This window comes from Pelobates fuscus, chromosome 1 (assembly GCF_036172605.1).
Source record: "Pelobates fuscus isolate aPelFus1 chromosome 1, aPelFus1.pri, whole genome shotgun sequence".
NCBI lineage: Eukaryota > Metazoa > Chordata > Amphibia > Anura > Pelobatidae > Pelobates > Pelobates fuscus.
This window is the reverse complement of record NC_086317.1, coordinates 135,155,092-135,175,551: the sequence shown is the minus strand read 5'-3', so window position 1 is coordinate 135,175,551 and position 20,460 is coordinate 135,155,092. Positions and strand designations below refer to the sequence as shown.

The 20,460-nt window shown below is 40.5% G+C and overlaps 1 protein-coding gene across 2 annotated transcripts in view; it reads left to right on the top strand.

The window, feature by feature from the left end:
- Positions 1 to 203: 203 nt before the first annotated feature.
- CD53 (CD53 molecule) overlaps positions 204 to 20,460 on the top strand; it is a 45,529-nt gene continuing 25,272 nt past the window's right edge. For both annotated transcript variants that reach the window (XM_063444321.1, XM_063444320.1), the window contains exons 1-3: positions 204 to 341; positions 15,166 to 15,241; positions 17,540 to 17,728. In XM_063444321.1, coding sequence (XP_063300391.1) covers positions 15,179 to 15,241; positions 17,540 to 17,728 — 252 coding nt within the window. In that variant the 5' untranslated portion in view covers positions 204 to 341; positions 15,166 to 15,178. The remainder of the gene's footprint in view (positions 342 to 15,165; positions 15,242 to 17,539; positions 17,729 to 20,460) is intronic.

Sequence of the window (20,460 nt, the reverse complement as noted above, 5' to 3'; positions counted from 1 at the left end):
ATAATATGATAAAAAGGTTATATTCAACCATTTGGATAATGTCAGTATTATGCTACCAATGTGTGATTAACATCTAATGCTTTAGCAGGTATTACAAAGTGAGGATGTGATGATAAGTATGCTAATTTTCTGTAATACCCCAAAATTGAGTAACTGGAGATCACACTACAAACACACACATTGACTGAGTGAAGATTCCGTGAACACACTTCCTCTTTAGACAGAAAACTGCTCACATTCTTTTAACCAGCTATTAAGAAGACGAGAAAAACACAACGCTGTACGACTAAACAAAAACCGAAGAGGACCAGCAGACTTACAAGAATCTAGTAAGATTAAGGGTAAGATTAGCACGGTTGTTTACTAAAGTTAGAAGTCAAGATGAATTCAAAGTAAATTTCAAATTGAAGACCAGAGTATGTGAATGGAAAGTATAGCTGGCTTAGAGAATGTTTCTTTTGACCTTAAATTCACTTTGAATTCACTTTAGTGAGTAACCCTGTATATATTAATATTACAATAGTAAATTATTTAAAAAAGCAAGATATATCAGTAGCGTTTTATTATCAGTTATATCAATTTCTAGCCTAAAAGGTTTCCAAAAACAGAGAACCAAGTATTTAAACATTCAAGTTTGAACCTCCAAACTGTACTTTTAGAAGAGGATGGAGATACAAACCGTTAGTTGCTGACATTGACATGTGTAGCCTAATTACAAAGGTCACAGAGTGGCCTTAGGCTTTCCAGATTCAAATCTTTCTTGTTTCTGGCTGTGCGTTGGGGGAGTAAGGGGGGAAGGGGAACAGGGGGCTGTGTGTTGAGTATCTAAAAGTATAATTGGGGTAGCATGTTATGCAACTGTGGCTTCATTCACCAGTACACCTGGGCAAGGGAGGTGCTAGGCTATTTTGATCTCTATGCAAGACCAGATACTTGCTACACGACCAAAAAAAAAAAAGCTACACAAATTGCAAACATTGATTTTTAAAAACAGGTTTGTAGAAAAAAAAAACCCTCTGTGTATTTCTTTGTCCCCCCACCCCCTCTGTGTGTCTCTTTGTCTCCCGCATGCCCTCTGTGCCTCCTTGTCCCCCTAGCCCCCTGTGTGTCTCTTTGTCTTCCAGCCCCTCTGTCTATCTCCTTGTCCCCTTAGCCCCTGTGTGTCTCTTTGTTCTTTGTTCCCCAGCTCCTCGGTGTATCCCCTTCCCCACCCCCCCACCAGCCCCTCTGTGTAACTCTTTGCCTCCCCAGCTCCTCTGTGTATCTTTTCCCCTCTAGTCCCTTTGTGTGTTCCTTGTAGAATTGATATGCAACCATTAACTTACATTTCTTAGATGACCAGAACCTAAAATGTACATTTTACTATTTAAAAAGAGCAATTGTCAAGTTCTGGATATGTTAAGTATCATTCATTTACATTAAACTGTGCCAACCATGTTTCTCCCACCAGTCAAAAATGACATTAACAGGGCTATTCACTATAGTGAAAATTGTTAGAAATTTTAAGCAATATTTGAATTTCAGGTCAGAATAGACAAACTGTGTTTTCAGTTTAACCCCTTAAGGACACATGACATGTGTGACATGTCATGATTCCCTTTTATTCCAGAAGTTTGGTCCTTAAGGGGTTAAAGGGTTACTTTAAATTCACTCTTTAAATAACCCTGTAAGAGATGTGAGTAACAATCACTTTCTGTGCATGTTATAGATTAAGCCACACAGCTAGTGATGAACCACTAAAGGCATCTAGACCACAGCAGTTTAACAGTTTCACTTGGTTATGTGATGTTCGACGTCCATGAAGATGTTGAATGTCATTAAATTAAGCTAATAAGGAAGCATTGGATTCAATGTTCCTCTATGAGGACAATTTGTTTGGACGCTCACTATGCACGTACATCTCATCCACAAAGCTCCTCTGTGCTGATGATTGTGGAAGTGATGCAGGATTTCAGGAAGTGATGCAGGATTTCAGGTCAAAAAGCATGTTCCTAATGCTATAGTGCTATAGTAGTTCTTTAAATATACATGTTTATACTATTATTATTTTATGAATAACTTCTGTTATCATATGTGAAACTACATTTAAGGTACTTCCCTGCTATGCTTATACCACATTATGCTACTGCTATTTATATATAATTTAGTCAATTCTCAATTGTTTGTTGTAGATTCAGAAGAATGTGTGTAAAATAACTGTAGCTTGGTGTTGCTGTGTTTTATACAGCTTACTTGTAAAGTAAATATAAAATCACACATTTTAGTTTACGTTCTTAGTTGTTTTAGATACCCCAGCTTTGCAGTGCTGGATGCTATTGAGACTGGTGATCATGATTATGATGGGAATAAAAAAAACTGAATCTTTCTAAAAGAAAGCAATGTAACAATCATACATTCTTATGGTCTTGTATCTGATGGAGGTGGTAATGGATGAACAATTGCAGGGTACATTTTTAAGACTACACAATCTCTATCTTTATTCAACTCAGTCTACCTGTCCATCTTACAAACACCACAGCTCTAATATCTTCTCTCTCAAAAATCATAAATTCTAATTCTCTTTTCAGGACTCATTTGTACAGTCTCTTCTCATTCCTCTCTTACTAACAAACAGAAGCTTGCTTTTGATATGCAGCCTGGGACAGAGAAATAAAGGGGAATTGTGGGCACACCACAAAAAATTAGGTTCGGTTCGGCACTTTTGAAATTCGAGACTTCGGCAATTGGGGACTTCAGTAATTTGGCACTTCTGCACTTCAGTTCAGTACTTCCAAAAATCGTGACTTCGGCACTTCGGGAGTTTGACAATTCGGGACTTCTGTAATTCCCTGACCCTAACTCTATCCTTATACCATAGGTTAGGGGAAGGGTTAGGGCTAGGGGGTGGGTTAGGGGTAGGGTTAGGGGGAAATTCTGCACTTCGGCACTTCGGTTCGGTTTGGCACTTGCGAAATTCGGCACTTTGGCAATTCCACAATTCGGCAATTCAGTTCGGTTCGGCAATTCTGAAATTGAACCTCCAAAGCATCCGACTGTCCGAACTGCCGAAATTCGTCCGAATTTACATTGGGAATTAAACAAATTGCATATGTCTAATAATAAACAATCCACCTTTATATTTAACACCAAAATAACATAACAATTATACGAAACACATAGTCCTGGTTACGGCAGGGCTACAACCTTATTCCTATAATAAAATAACCAGCACTGGAAATACAACATTTCTAATCAACCCACTAACTATGTATTAAACCCCACCCCATAAACACCAGGGTGAGTAAAAAAGATATTCAGTCATCACTGGATGCTAGTACCACTCTGTCACTGCAGGAACAAGGGAACAAGACCGATAGAATTGCTAACTACCCAACACCTATGTCAATATCATTGGCTGGGTGTGTGGCCTATTCTGCACCAATCAGTGTTAGGTGGGAGTGGTTTATTGGTACAAAGAACAGGCCCAAAACCTTGCTAAACTAAGGCCACATGTTTGTTCATACTCCCCCAGGCATCCACAAGGCTCCTCTGATTACAGCCATGACTACATCGCTGTCCTAAGTAAAACCATGCCCTGCAGTGCCAGCTCATTGACTGAAAGCATCAGCTTATATCTATCAGTCAACATGCTAAGCCCTGCACCACCCAGAAAAAGAGTAAGATCCCACAGGACTCTGGGCAAGTTAACAGTTTGGGGGTCCATCTTCACTCTTCATATAGGGCCAGGTACATATATGGTTCCAGGGCCACTGTCTAAGTTCTGTGCCCTATGCAACTGCCTGAGGTCATCCCTATGGTTATTTTTGCTCTAACACTATCATGCTTATCTCAAAGCAGTGAGCTTCTGGCTCTCATGGAGATGACCAGGTAAGGTGTCAAAACATTAGCAGGGTACTCCTGGGACCACATTCACTGCAGTGTAGTGTAATTGTTTTGATGCTTGGAATATTCCTTTAAAAAGACCTTTCCAAATGAGGAACTCATTATATCTGGTGTTTTATATGAATTGATGTGTGCTCATTTCATTAACCTGTATATCATATGATTAGATGATGTACACATTACTTAGCTGTGAGGTTATCACATTAGGCTGATATTATTACAGTGTAAGAAGATCACAAAGTACATTTTAAAAGGCATAAAAGTATAAAAATACTTATACATTTTAATTGGTAGAACTGGTAGATTATGCACTGTGAAAAGACAGTCATTTTGTCTAGTTTCCTTTTGACCAAGTAGCACAAGTTCTTCTTCTTTATTTTCGGGTGTGTTTCATTTTTAGAATGTAACAGGAAGTTTGGTTTTGCAAAGTTTTTTTTTTTCTCTCAAACTATTGAGGTCATTGAAAAACGTCTACTAGTTTGAGGGTGCACACAAGTAAAGATGCAGACTAATTTATAGAAATATTTGGTGAAAGTCAGTAGACCACCATTCCCTGCAGTTGTCCGCAAATATATATAATCACAGCAGCTTCCACAGAAATATTTTAAATATACATGAAAATCTTTATTTACTACTGCAATGTAAATAACTGGAAATTGACACAATATGCAATTACAGGAAGTGTCCAAAAAAACACCAAAATAATGAATTGATGAGCAAGATATACACTACAAAGATATATACGATAGAATATAAACATAAGTATACATAAAGCAGCTGTTTTACCTAAAAAAAGTGTCAACGGAGGCTACGTTTCCTGACGCTTTACGTTTGCGTTTTTTAAAGGGATCAAATTAAAGTTTCACATATGAATTTACATTTTTTGTACGTATTGTCAACCACTCTGTCCATCAAATAAAAATGTTACTTCAGTCAGAATCAAGTTCTATATCATGTAAGCCCCAGAGTTGTGTTGTTATGTCATGCTACGCACAGTAAAGTTTAGCACAATTTATACCACAGTTTATCTGCATTTAACATTTACTTTCTCCTACTTTCCAAAGAGGAGGATTTTAGAAGCCTCCGTGGGAATACAGATTCCGAGTAGACTTCATTTAAATAGTCAATGTTACAGCATCATTCCTCATCTTAAATTCCAACAGACTTTGCAGAACAGGGTCTGAGTTTGTTTAACTTTTTTGAGCACAGCTCCAAAACACAAAAGCCATATAAAGATGGTTGAAGGCCCACCTTGATGTGGGCTTGACCTCTCCAGTGCTACAGTTGACAGAGGAAAAGCTCTTCTTTTACCTACAGCACTGAAAACGAAAATACTGACATAAGCTGAATGCATTGTTACACCTGTAAGTAACAGAGAAGGATCAAAAATTGGTCCACAAGTGTACAAAAAGCAGGGGATATTTAGACAAAATGGCTACCCACCTTTAACCAGGCAAATGGTGGACCCCAAATCACTTGTTAAAGTGCCACTTTGCATAATTTGCACAACCCCGAATGGTGACATTGCCACTGGGAGTCTGGTGGCCGGGGTGGGGCAGGCAAAGCTGAGCTTAACTTACCTGAACCTGTCCCTTGTGGGCACCTACATCTTCCAGACACATACAGCAATACAGCATTGAGTTATACAGAGGATCCCATGATTGTATCAATTGCTTTATCAGAAAATACATCTGAGGCATTATTGAGTTTGAACAAGTACTGATAAACAAGTATTACCTTGTGGATAATAATCACAATCAATTTCCAACGAACAAAAGCATAATGTATTCATGTATTCTTGTCAAGTTAATACTATATATATATATATATAAAGAAAGAAACAAAAATCAAACAAGTACTTAAAACCATAAATTAAAGACACAAATTGTCAACTTTAGGAAATTAATTCACAATTTTCAGAACTAAATCTATTGCACCAATTATTATAGAATCTAGATAGTAAAAAAGTATGCCGATAAGTATAAGCAAGTAAAGAAACAAATTACTAATGATTAGTTATAGGTTATGCACATTCTGCTACAAAATAATAATAACAATAATATAATTAACTAAACAATGCACATCAGGTAACTAAAAACTATAGACATTTTAAAAATAATTCAAAACACGACAACAAAGGTATGTGGGTAATTTAACCAACAAAGTGAAAGGCATCATTTGGACACAATGTATAGTGTCTTTCTCTAGCCTTAAATTTAAGTGTACAACTCGGCAATATATAGGTGAATATAACAAGTGTGTAATTAAAAACAATTAAAAACAACCAATTAAGTTTAACATTGATATGCTTCCATTAACATTTAAAGTTTGTTGAAATTAAAGTTTCGAAGTAATCAACCCTTAAAAATGATAGTTACCAAGATTTAATGGCACGATGTCTCATTTAAAATATTAACCATAAAAATAGCCATGTACATCCATAATATATCACATCATATGTGACAATATATCTAAAAGTGCAAGTTTATAATAGCAAAGTAACAAACGTTTTTTTTTTACCCAATGTCGTTTATTGTGTATTTTTTATTACTGTAAGAACCATCAACAATAATTATAATTTGCACTAATAATATGCATTATATATAGCAATGTATCTAAGGTAAAAATTTGTGAGGAAAAATACGCTTATCCAAGAGTCCCAGGGTTATGGGGTCTAGTGGATCAGTACTAAAGGATGCCCTATGTTACTCTCCCCTGAAATTGGGGAATAACCCACGATAAGCTGTGTATACGAGAGTGGACTGAGAGGTCCTAAATGGGAGAGTAAACATTGAAAGTGGGGAAGGGGAGTCCTACCATTAAAAATCCTAAGGGGAAACAGGAATATAAAACAGGACTGAGAGATGGAGACAGAAAAAGATAGACATATAATGTGTATGTATATCCACACACACAATTACCTATCAATATCCAGCTAGGTAATACAACATCAGCTTATCCACTTGTCAGGTCTAAGCCTAAACTGTTCTAAATTGTCCCAGCTATCGGACAGAAAAATCAGGTATAACTAGAGGTTAAATATGGGATCTTGGACTAAAGAGGAAGGAGTTAATTACCCCAAAAGAAAAGATTTAATTGCAGCCCCAAAACCTAAGACTTCTTAGAGTAGGTCTGTCCTTACGACCTCGGCACTGTGGATTGACCACAGATGCCTACCCGAATCTCTCTCCCTTCCTGAACTGTAAATAAAATTAAATAAACCTTAGCTAATGCAGTGCATAAGTGCTACCAAGTAGTAGCTACTTGCAAAAATGTGTTTGATAATATAAGATAAACACGAATTACCATAATAGAGGTGCCCTCAGTCTACTCTAACTAGTGAATGTACAGGCTGCGTGCAAGGTGGGTTATGTGGCTCGGATACAAGCTACGTGAAATAATATAAAATAAAAGTTTCACTGCGGTCTGGAGTCCTCTTGAGTGGTAAGCCATCCAATAAACTTCAGTCTCGTTTAGGTGACCTGGTAGGGCTAGTATCATTGCATGGTCTTGTTGCAACGTGATCAGGACGCCGCTGGAAAAGTCTCTTTCATCCAATGCCCTCTTTATGGAAACGGTAGGTGCCCGTCAGGGGGCCTCGGCGGTCCGCCGCTGTGCAGATGCTAGTGAGGGTGTCCCTCCAGGCCCAGGCTGGTGTGTAGGCCTGCATCTCTTGGCCACAAACTCGGCTACCTCTGGAGCCCGAGTTTTCTCCACATGCAGGAGTGACAGAAGGGCTGGTGGTCTTCTGTCGCTTGCGAAATATGTGCCTCCGTAGCAGTGGTGATGCTTCCGGGCTTTCTGCCCTGTGGCTCGCAGCCCAGGTGGGCCAGGTAGGATGTGGGTGAGTATATGTGATAGCGTTGGGCCCAAGGGTTTTTGCCTCACTTCCCACCACCTCTGGTTCTGCTCACCTGTCATTTGTGGTTCAGGCATCTCGGTTCGGGCTGCTCGCTGCCGTTCCAGGAGTTTGTCCCAGAAGCGGTTACAAATCGCCTCTAAACTCTGCAAGGGGCATACTGTTGCTTTTGCGTTGGCTGCGTTCTTCATGTGCACTGTGCTGCTAGCCGCCCTCTTAGGTGCACCATGTGGGGGGCTACACCACTGTATTTCAGGTTCAGGCTTGTAGTACGGTCTCGGCTGGTTGCTCCTGGTGTCCAGTGAGGACCGGGATAACCCCCGCCGGTTCAAGGGGGTGGAGAGGGGGGGCGAGTGCACTGAGGAGTCTGTGCGTAGCTTTGCCATCGAGGAGAGCGGCTGCCTCTTTTAGATGATAATGGTAGTTTGTTTATGAAATTAAATTTTATCTATTTTACTGCAACCTTTGGACAATCAGTCAGAATCTCATAATCAACAGCATATTGCTGTATCTGATCTCCTGTGCTAGCTTCTGGAGACCAAATTATGGGAGCAATGGCCTACAGGGCTAATACCCTGTTTCAACTACAACCCTAGCTGGGTCAGCCTAGATAACACTAACATAGCATCAGGAATAATACATGTAATACTATAAAGATCCTTTGAGAATAGGAGCTTACTCCGTCGTTGAGTTGCTGTTTTACACAATATGGTGTCTCAATTCCTTCGGAGGAGTATGCCAATTGTCAGTGCATGTTATTAGATATAAAATCTTGTTGCATGACACTAGCAGCAAGTAGTAGCAGAAATGACAAGGAATTAAACAGGGAAATGAGAATATATAAAAATTGATAAGCGCTATTTAATAGGTAATGAACGTATCTATGATGGTGCTTTTGGCAAAATGCCAATGAAAATAATTTTAAAAAGTGTATTTAGTTTTTCGTTCTTACTATTTTCTTTTATGTTCAATCTTTTATAACAAGAATGATGTCCTTATCTTCTATGAGTTTATTTGTGCGAGTACTAATAACCACATGCCCAAATAATGGACATCAGGTATTATATAATGATGTCACTTATAAAACCTAATAATATATATTTATTTCAAATTACCAGCAATGACCACTTCAAGGTGCTCTAATAGAATAGCATGATTAAGAATTGTGCTAATTGCTTTATTACATTGTATGGGAAAGCATGACGCAATTGTTACTTAATTATCAAGCCTAGGTTAGAACAGAGGCAGAATTTTGTTCTCTGCAATAAGTGTGAAATAAAACAACAAAAAAACAAAAAGTATTAGAACAAAAATAAAAGCATAGAACAAAAAACAAGGAATTCGTAGAATTGTCTTCCTGAAAGGAGAATTGTCATTTATAATAGGTTATTATATGTATATTTAAATACACTATTACAGAGTTAGGTTTTTCTACTTAAAATCAAAGAACAAGAGAACTCTGAGAACAGACAAAAGCTTAGGGAAACTCATTATCAAGTCCTTCGGTAAATCCCCGCTCAGGTCTCAAAATATGTTTTGCTCACTTGTGCTATTACTTGTGCTATTACAGAGAGAACATATTCTAAAGCATATAAGTTTGATCCCTATTAAGGGCATTCCAAAACCAAAATGCCAGCATGTTCTCTCTGCACAAGAGATAAAGCAGTCCCAGATGATCGTTTCGGCCATCTTTGGGCCTCGTCAGTGAGGTGTAGCTGTTACCCCATGGGCACGGGGTCCATATCTGGATTACTCATTTAACTTAAAGAGAGCCAAGTTAATGCATTGCAAGAAAAACAAAGAATATGAGAACTCTGAGAACGAACAAAAGATTAGAGAAACTCAGTAACTTGCCCTTCGGTAAATCCCTACTCAGGTCTCAAATAGTTTTTGCTCACTTGTGAGAATGGTAAACATACACAATCTGTGAACCAGTGCTATATTTCCACCTCCCCTTCTTTATTGTGACCCACAGGGGTGTTTAAATGCCAGGGTTCTGTCCTACAGTATTCAGCTAAATGTCCTATCTACTTTTAAAGTGCTAGCACTCCCCATGTCTAGAATTACTCACCTAAATGTGTCTTAGATGCACTTGACAAGTAGTCTTATTAGCCTAGCTTGCTGACTTGCCTTCCAACAACTGTTTTGATGCTTTGGCACGATAGTTCAGTTGTATAATACTCAACCATACACTAGACATAGCAGTCTAACTAGAACTAACTATTATATCATAAAAAATGTGCATGTTTTCTCGAATTGTCCCAAATGTTTTGTTTGATGTTATAATTGTGGTTTGCCGTTGGTGCACCTCAAGCCTGTTTGTCTATTTCTGCACTCACAAATAAATAATGTAAAAAAAAAATATTTGGTGATTGAGCCCATAACAGTTTTTGGTCCCTCCCAAACTTCACCTGTGGCGGACCGCAAGTATATCGTCGCCATGGACTCCCTTTCCCAAAATAACATAGCTCTAGCACTCATGAAAGTATATATAACTGGTATTGCCTTTCCCCCACACATTAGTCGAGACTGAATGCTGGGAGTAGATCTGTTTAAAGCAGGCAAGCACTCTCAATTTATACATATAGTAAACTCCTCCCTGTCTGAAAGATAATTGAGTCAGGAAACTTACAAATTAATTATCTCCCAGATACCGAAAAATAAAACCTTTTAACACCCCAAAGGTACCCCCAAAATACATGGAAACCCCTCACATCTCCAGATAGCCCTGATCTGAGTGCCTAACATATCCAAAAAGCACTTCGATCGGTTTGGTGGTTTGGAATTTTCATCGAGGTACAGTTTTGACCGGCCGGCCACGAGGTAGAAGCCCAAAATAGTTCCAAAGAAATTGTGTCAACAGCCAGTCTCAGTTCGAGGGTTTTTATATGAAAACCATATACAATATCCGGACGCTTTTAAGTGTTGAATGCTCCCCCCATTGGGTAGTTTATATCTCTAGAACGCCGTTCGTATAGGTGTTCGGGAACTTGAACGGACAGCAGTTCCAAATTCACCAGTGTTTGCGGGAGTGGCTAGCCAAAATAAGTTTCAGACACTCATCGACTAGGTACCGCTGCCTGCGTTCGGGAGACAAGATGGCCGCCATCCATTCTGTCGACCACGTGTGTTCGGTTACATAATATGGTGGCCACCCAGGGGAGCCTTTTAGTAATAGCTTCCATTGTGGTTTCACACTGGATACTTAGTGTTCGATGTTCTATTGAGGTACAGGGGTGGTGCTCGTTGGGGAACCGAACTACGTGGGTTCGAACCAGCAAATTAACAGAAATTAAACTTAAGTTACCGAACCAAGTGATGGGGTATTCCGTCACACCACCTTTCAGTGTCTAGTGCATATAATCACTAAGGATCCAACATTCTGCAGTTTTCTGCATAGATGTTTGGATGTTGCTTATTCGTTCTAGACCATTCTTTATAACATTTTAAAACTGGTTTAACAGATGCTCCATCTGGCAATATCACCATGACTGAAGAACTTCATACTGGCTTGTGAAAACATACAAATGCCTGTATGTTTAACCTACTGAATTTGCATATTATGGCCATTACAAGCAAGTTTCTCTTGGACGCTTTAAATTCAGAGTCTGCATTTTCCTGCCTTTTACCCTTCCCAGAGAGTAGTGCAGTGTCTGATAGTCAGGAGTGTTTCAGATAAATCTCTGAACCTTCTTGTAGAGAACTCAATCAATTGAGCCTATGTCTTCATGCATTTACGCAGTGAATTATCTTTTAGATGATACGCTGAGTAGATATTTGTTTTGATGAGCAGGTGTGCAGGTTTACCTAGCAGAGTTACTACTTAGAGTACGTCTCCTATCTGACTTTAAGCAAGCAATATAAAATATACGTGAGTGCACTAAATGAAAAATGTCAAACTTATGGATGCATAGTCTAATAGCTCGAAGTATACACTCAGTGACTATTTTGGAAGCACAACACCCAGATAAAAAGAGAAGTGCTCTGTGACTTTGAAAGAAAACAGATTCTAGCCCAGGCAGAGAATGTCACTGGGCAGTGGCGGTAGCTGTAACACAGGAAGTGGTGAAACCACTACTTTCTAAAATAAAATAGTTATGTGTATGACGTACATGAGAAAATGAACTTAACTCCTTTTCAATTAATGATCTACCAAGGAAGTTAATAGAGAAGTCCTTTAGTTTAAGACTTTTAGTGAAAAGAAAACTTTCAGCAACAGTTAGGCAGGACACAGTAAAGTTTACAAACTGGTTTGAACATGTCCCATAAAATAAGAAAAGCCTTTATTTGTGTGGAGTTACTATACACAGGACACATAGTGACCTGGAATTGGTCCATGTACACTCTACTCAGAATACACAGCCACAATGTAATCTATGTATGTGCAAATACATTCAGCACAAACTGTAGAAAGAATTTGTGGCAAACACCAGCTTGAAAATGTTGAAATGCCCCTTGTGAAATAAATCCTTGTGGGTTGCCGATTTAAAAAAAAAAAAGAGATCTGTACATTTGCAATGCAGCCACACATGACATGCCACTTATGGCCACCAACCCAGCCACATACTCTGAAACCAACAAATCCTCCTACTCTTAGAACATGGCTAGGCACTCCTTACCTCTAAGACTAAGTCGCACCCACACACCCATCACATTCACAAACTTGGCAATATAATTAGAGATGTCCCGAATAGTTTGCTGGCGAATAGTTCCTGGCGAACATTGCTTGTTCGCGTTCGCCACGGCGGGCGAACATATGCGATGTTCGGTCCGCCCCCTATTCATCATCATTGAGTAAACTTTGACCCTGTACCTCACAGTCAGCAGACACATTCCAGTCAATCAGCAGCAGATCCTCCCTCCCAGACCCTCCCACCTCCTGGACAGTATCCATTTTAGATTCATTCGGAAGCTGCATTCTTAGTGAGAGGAGGGACAGTGTAGCTGCTGCTGATTTAATAGGGAAATCGATAGCTAGGCTAGTGTATTCAGTGTCCACTACAGTCCTGAAGGACTCATCTGATCTCTGCTGTAAGGACAGCACCCCAAAAATCCCTTTTTAGGGCTAAAACATCAGTCTACTTTTTTTTTCTGTGTAATCTAATTGCAGTTGCCTGCCTGCCAGCATGTGTGTCAGGCTCACAGCGTATACTGTGCCCATTTGCCCAGTGCCACAACTCATATCTGGTGTCACAATAGCTTGCATTTAAAAAAAACCCAAAAAACTTTAATAATAGCAGTCAGTTTCCTTCACACGTGTGCGTTTCAGGGCCTGCCAGGGCACAGTGTCACACCAGTGCAACTCATATCTGGTGTAACAGTAGTGTACATTTAAAAAAAAAAAAACCACTTTTTTGACTGTGAAATAATAGCAGTAAGTTTCCATCACGCGTTTGCATTTCAGGGCCTGCCAGGGCACAGTGTCACACCAGTGCAACTCATATCTGGTGTAACAGTAGTGTACATTTATAAAAAAAAACCACTTTTTTGACTGTGAAATAATAGCAGTAAGTTTCCATCACGCGTTTGCGTTTCAGGGCCTGCCAGGGCACAGTGTCACACCAGTGAAACTCATATCTGGTGTAACAGTAGTGTACATTTAAAAAAAGCAACACTTTTTTGACTGTGAAATAACAGCAGTCAGTTTCCATCACGAGTGTGCGTTTCAGGGCCTGCCAGGGCACAGTGTCACACCAGTGCAACTCATATCTGGTGTAACAGTAGTGTACATTAAAAGAAAAACTAGAAATTTGACTGTGAAATAATAGCAGTCAGTTTCCTTCACATGTGTGCGTTTCAGGGTCTGCCAGGGCACAGTGTCACACCAGTGCAACTCATATCTGGTGTACCAGTAGTGTACATTTAAAAAAAAAAAAATACAATTTTGACTGTAATGGATTGAATAGCAGTTAGTTGTCTGCAAGCGTGTGTGTCAGGCCTACAGCGTCTATTCTACCACCTTCTGCCAGTGCACAGTGCCACTCATATCTGTTGTCACAGTAGCTTGCACGCATAGTACCACTAATCGGAAAAAAAAATGACAGGCAGAGGCAGGCCACCCCGCAGGGGCCGTCATGGTCGTGGTGCTGTGATTCCCTTTGGCCCTAGAATAATGCCCAGTGTTCAGAGGCCACGTACCCTGAACTCGAAAAGTTCTGAGGACATAGTTGACTGGCTAACAGAGGACACCCAATCTTCTACAGCTTCCGCTCAGAATGTTGACTCACCATCCTCCTCCAGCTTAGCTTCGGGCACCTCTCAAGTTACCACTCGCCCGCCTGCCGCCACCACCAACACTAGCACCACAGCCGCTCAGAGGAGTTATTTACACATCAGTTGGAAGAAATGAGTGATGCACAACCATTATTGCCAGAGGATGTAGATAACAGGAATATGTCTCAGTCAGGCAGCATTACACACATGGACGTACGGTGTGATGATGATGATGATGTTGTACCCGCTGCTGCTTCCTTTGCTGAGTTGTCAGATACAAGTGAAGCGGTTACACTCAGCATCACCCCTCAACACCCTCAGCATCACCCCCCCAGCACCCTCAGCATCACCACCCTCAGCATAACCCCCCCACCACCCTCAGCATCACCACCCTCAGCATAACCCCCCCACCACCCTCAGCATAACCCTCAGTCACCACCCTCAGCCTCACCCCACTCACCATCACCCCCTCATTCTCACATCACCCCCCTCACTCTCACATTACCCCCATGACTCTCACATTACCCTCACTCTCACATTACCCCCCTCTCACTCTCACCTTACCCCCTCTCACTCTCACATTACCCCCTCTCACTCTCACATTACCCCCTCTTACTCTCACATTACCATCACCCCCCCTCACTCTCACATTACCATCACCCCCCCTCCCTCTCACATTACCATCAACCCCCCGCTCCCTCTCACCATCACCCCCCTCTCCCTCTCACCATCACCCCCCTCTCCCTCTCACCATCAACCCCCCCTCCCTCTCACCATCACCCCCCTCCCTCTCACCATCACCCCCCTCCCACCATCACCCTCATCTCTCCCTCTCACCATCACCCCCCCTCTCACCATCACCCTCCCCTCCCCCTCTCACCATCACCCCCACACCATCACCCCCACACCATCACCCCCACACCATCACCCCCCTCTCACCATCACCTGCCTCTCCCTCTCACCGTCACACCCCCTTTCCCTCTCACCGTCACACCCCCTCTCCTTTTTGTTAGTGGGGCCTCATGTTTGCGTTTCGCCTAAGGCCTCATAAAGTCTAGAGCCGCCTCTGAACATATAAAGGACTAGGGTTAAAACAGGGCAGATCCAGATCTGAATGTAAAACAACTCACAGATACGAGAATGTCCCATTTTTTTTAATACAAGTAATTTATGGTAGAAATATATTAATCATTATTTGTGTTACCTTACAGGAGAAAAATCACCATGTCTCAGGAATGCATCCGAGTGCTGAAGTATATGATGTTTGTTTTTAATTTAATATTTTGGGTAAGTTAGCTTGAAAACATATATAATTCAGTTTGCTATTGCATTTTGATCCAATCAAGAACCAATATAGATACATATAAAGATAGAAAGCAAAAAAAAATAAATATATATATATATATATTAGCAAAAATGTAAACCATGTGTTTTTTTTCTAAATGTTTTCCCATTTGTAACATTTTATGCACACAGGGGTGGGGGCCAGGGGGGAGGACATTAGTTCCCCCCCCTTATTTTACTGTAGGGCCCCAACCCACCGCTCAGGGGTGGGGGTCAGGGGGGAGGACATTAGGTCCCCACCCCCTTATTAGTATTTAGGGCCCCCACCCGCCGCTCAGGGGTGGGGGCTAGGGGGGAGGACATTAGATACCCCCCTTATTCCAATTTAGGGCCCCCACCCCCGCTCAGGGGTGGGGGCTAGGGGGGAGGACATTAGGTCCCCCCCCCTTATTTTACTGTGGGGCCCCTATCCACCGCTCAGGGGTGGGGGCCAGGGGGGAGGACATTAGTTCCCCCCTTATTAGTATTTACGGCCCCCTCAGGGGTGGGGGCCCGGGGGGAGGACATTAGGTCCCCCCCCTTATTTTACTGTAGGGCCCCCATCCACCGCTCAGGGGTGGGGGCCAGGGGGGAGGACATTAGGTCCCCCCCCCTTATTTTACTGTAGGGCCCCCACCCACCGCTCAGGGGTGAGGGCCAGGGGGGGGGGACATTAGGTCCCCCCCTTATTTTACTGTAGGGCCACTACCCACTGCTCAGGGGTGGGGGACAGGAGGGAGGACATTAGGCCCCCCCTTATTATAATTTAGGGCCCCCACCCACCGCTCAGGGGTGGGGGTCCATGGGAGGACAATAGGTGCCCCCCCATTATTTTACATTAGGGCCCCCACCCACCGCTCAAGGGTGGGGGCCAGGAGGGAGGACATTAGGTCCCCCCCTTATTCTGATTTAGGGCCCCCACCCGCCGCTCAGGGGTGGGGGCCCGGAGGGAGGTCAATAGGTCCCCCCCCATTATTTTACATTAGGGTGCCCACCCGCTGCTCAGGGGTGGGGGCCGGGGAGGGCAAAATTATTATAATTTTGTTTTTTACAGTGAGCAGCCACAGGCTGCTCACTGTTTAATAGACATGCCCCTACTCGCGGTATAGCGAGTAGGGACATAATTTACTAATACTAAGTAATCTTTACTTAGTATTAGTAAGTTTGGCTGAAAGACCAATTTAGGTCTTTCAGCCTTTTAGTAGATAGCTCCCTAATACCGTGGGAATTAGGGAGTTATCTACTTATTCATTCCTGTCATTACATTGACTGGCCAAGTAACTTACATTTTATATGAATGTGTGTTACTTGATTGTTCTAAGTGTTGCAAATGCTTACAGCTGAATCCTGGCTATGTTTGTATACTTTTTATTAAAACTTTTTACAATGTAACATTCTTCTTCTTTCACTGGGTAAGTATATTAATACTTAGGCAATACTGTGCTTCGGAACTTCGGCACTTCGGAAATTCGGGACCTCGGCAATTCAGCAATTCGGCACTTCGGCTATTCGGACATTCGGAAGTACCCGAATGTCCGAATTGCCCGAAATTCGTCCAAATTTATATTTGGACTGAAACGAATTGCAAATGTCTAGTTGCCTCTGCAACCCCTTCATGTACCCCCCCAGCATTGAAAGGGATAAAAAAAAAAACTCTGTACTCATCCAATTGGGGATTCAACGAATGCTGGATGTCCCCATGGAGAACGTGAGGACATCTAGCGTCTGTTAGGCAACCAAAAGTCCCCTAGCAAGCATGAAGTGCCTCTAGTGGCTGTCTGATTACAGTCACTAGAGGCAGTTTTAGTCCCGCAATGTAATTATTGCAGTTTCTCAAACACTCTAATGACATACATTGCAGGACTAAGTGGGACTGGGACACTGTGCCTAGACCATTTCAATGAGCTGCAGTGGTCTGGGTGCCTATAGTGTCCCTTTAAATTGCAATGGAACAAACCAATAGCTCAAATGCAAGGTTATGTCAACAAGTCATAATTTCAACTAATAATTCCCCAAATCCCCCTGAAGCATACCTTTAGTACAAATTGTTCATCTTAGCCATTTGAAAAATAGATTGATGTATAATTAATAAATGCTTCACGGCTTTGCATAGACATCTGTAAGGAGTTTCTACATGTTTGAGATGTATACTATATAAGTCTGAGAGGTCTGTGTGGAAAATGTCCAAAAGTACTTGTGGTTGTAGATATTTATCCCAACTGTAACAGAATGTTTAAACACAGTGTGTTCTTATTTTTATAGGTAGCTGGATGCTCTATCATAGCTATGGGCATCTACTATTTGGTAAATGATATATATGGAACCCTAGTCCCAGAAACATCCTCGTTAACTGTCGGCAATATATTGATTGTAACTGGATGCATCATTATGGTTTTTGGATTCATCGGATGCATGGGTGCAATTAAAGAGAACAAATGCCTGCTTCTTACAGTAAGTATTTTAATATTATTATTTTATACAGGAATACAGCCATTTTTATTGCACTGAATTAAAAGCAACTTGCTTTAAAAATAATAGGAAATATAGGCCCATAGGAAACATTTACATTTTTTATCATGTAGCAGCCTCACCAAGGATTAAATCCTGCATTTTCGTGAAACACATTACATTTCCCTAATACCCTGTGCAACAGCACAAGCAACTTTCTCGGCTCATTAAATTAGTAATAGTCTGCAAATTGAGCTTATGCAATTCTTTAAGTTCATTTAACTTGTACTTGATAATAAGCCACCTCTGTATTAAATCAGATCCACTTAGACAGTGTCAGTTTTGTAGCCACCAAACAAAGTGAGATATACCTTTAAAACACAGGAGCAGACATGTCCTGCGTTCCCCAGTTAATGTTGCAAAATAAATGAATTAATCCATTGTGGGGTAAGAACAAATCTAACTCAAAATAACCAAAATGGGAAAATTCCAATTTAATTTTGTTTAAATCTGTTATGTTACCTAAGAGAATTTTTAGTGAATAAACCCCTTAGTATACTAGCCTACCCAAATACTGAGCAGATATTAAGGTATTAAAATTAAGGAGTCCCAAGGCACCCTTATTATTACAAAAACAAATGTACTTAAGTGACCTACAATTAGTGGGGAGGCAAAGAACGGAGATTTATTTTTAGGGGGTAATAAAGGACTTGCCCTCTAGTACATCATAATTTTGTAACACCTCTGCTAACAGGAAACATGGTGTCCATTAGTTTTAATATTTATTATTGTCCTTAATGTTTAAAGGATCACTATTGGGTCAGAAACACAGACATGTATTCCTGACCCTATAGTGTTAAAACCACCATCTAGCCCCCAGTGCCCCTCATGCCTCCAAAAATATAGTAAAAATCTTACAGTATTCAGGCCAGAACCTGTAACTCTGCATGCTGTTTGCCTAAAAAAAAACAAGCTGTCTGCTGACATAATCAGAAGTGGTAGCCTGATCCAATCACAATGCTTCCCCATAGGATTGGCTGAGACTGACAAGGAGGCAGATCAGGGGCAGAGCCAGCATGATTCAAACACAGCCCTGGCCAATCAACATCTCCTCATAGAGATGAATTGAATCAATGAATCTCTATGCGGAAAGTTCAGTGTCTGCATGCAGAGGGAGGAGATACTGAATGTTTGGATGCATTTTAGGCAGCCATGAACCAGGAAGAATCTCTAACAGCCATCTGAGGAGTGGCCAGTGAAGTTATCACTAAGCTGTAATGTAAACACTGCATTTTCTCTGAAAAGACAGTGTTTACAGCAAAAAGCCTGACGGTAATGATTCTACTCACCAGAACAAATTCAATAAGCTGTAGTTGTTCTGGTGACTATAGTGTCCCTTTAAATATGAGGAAGAGATGATTGTGATCTTTTCCTTTTAAAGGGAAGCAACATTTCTCTGGAAATTCCATCATTAAATAATACTTCTTTCACGTGATGCACAGTTTTTTTTAGATTTATAGTAATAAATATTTAGCAAACAACATCACAATCTAGTTAAACCCCTTAACCCCTCCAGGACCCGCCTGTTTTTGCGATGTTGTTTGTTAAGGACCAGTGCTCTTTTAACACTTTTGTGGTGTTTGTGTTTAGCTGTAATTTTCCTCTCTCTCATTTACTGTTCCCATACAAATGATATATTGTTTTTTTCAGGACAAAAAGGGCTTTATTTGTATCATGTCATATAATTTACTAAAAAAAAAAAAAAATATGGTGAAAAATTAAAAAAAAAAACATGTTTTTTGACTTTTGCTTGAAAAATATTTTACTTATCTACAAAGCTAATGAAAAAAACTGCTAAATAGATTTAAAATGTTGTCCTGAGTTTAAAGATACCCAGTGTTTACATGCTTTTTTTTGCACGTTATAGGGCTATAAGTACAAATAGGAAATTGCTGTTTCAAAATATACATTTTTTTAAATGTATCAATAGTGACATTGTAACACTATTATCTGTCATAAATCTCTGAATCACACCCCACATGTACATATTTTTTTAAAGTAGACAACCCAGGGTATTCAATATGGGGTATGTCCAGTCTTTTTAGTAGCCACTTAGTCACAAACACTGGCCAAAGTTAGCGTTCTCATTCCTGGGCTACCATACGCTCTCAAAGGCAACGTAACCAACCTGGCAATTTTCAATGTAAAAATATTTGACCCTTATATTTGACCCTGTAACTTTCAAAAATGCTATAAAACCTGTACTGTTATACTCGGGAGACTTTGCTGAACACAAATATTAGTGTTTCAAAACAGTAAAATGTATCACAACAATTATATCATCAGTAAAAGTGCTGTTTGTGTGTGAAAAATGCAAAAAAAGTAACTCTTACTGACAATATCATCGGTGTGATATGTTTTACTGTTTTGAATCACTAATATTTGTGTTCAGCGAAGTCTCCCGAGTAAAACAGTACCCCCCATGTACAGGTTTTAGGGTGTCATAGAAAGTTACAGGGTAAAATACAGTGCTAGCAAATTAAATTATCTGGACTTTCAACCTGGTTGTCAGGCAGGTCCCTCAAATTGCAATCAATAAAATTACTTAATTATGTAAAAATATTACATAAATACACACGTAGAATTTAAATATGTATGCATATTTTTATATTTGAAGTCTACGTGTATATTTATATAATTATTTATGTAATTTTGTATATGGACATATGTACCGT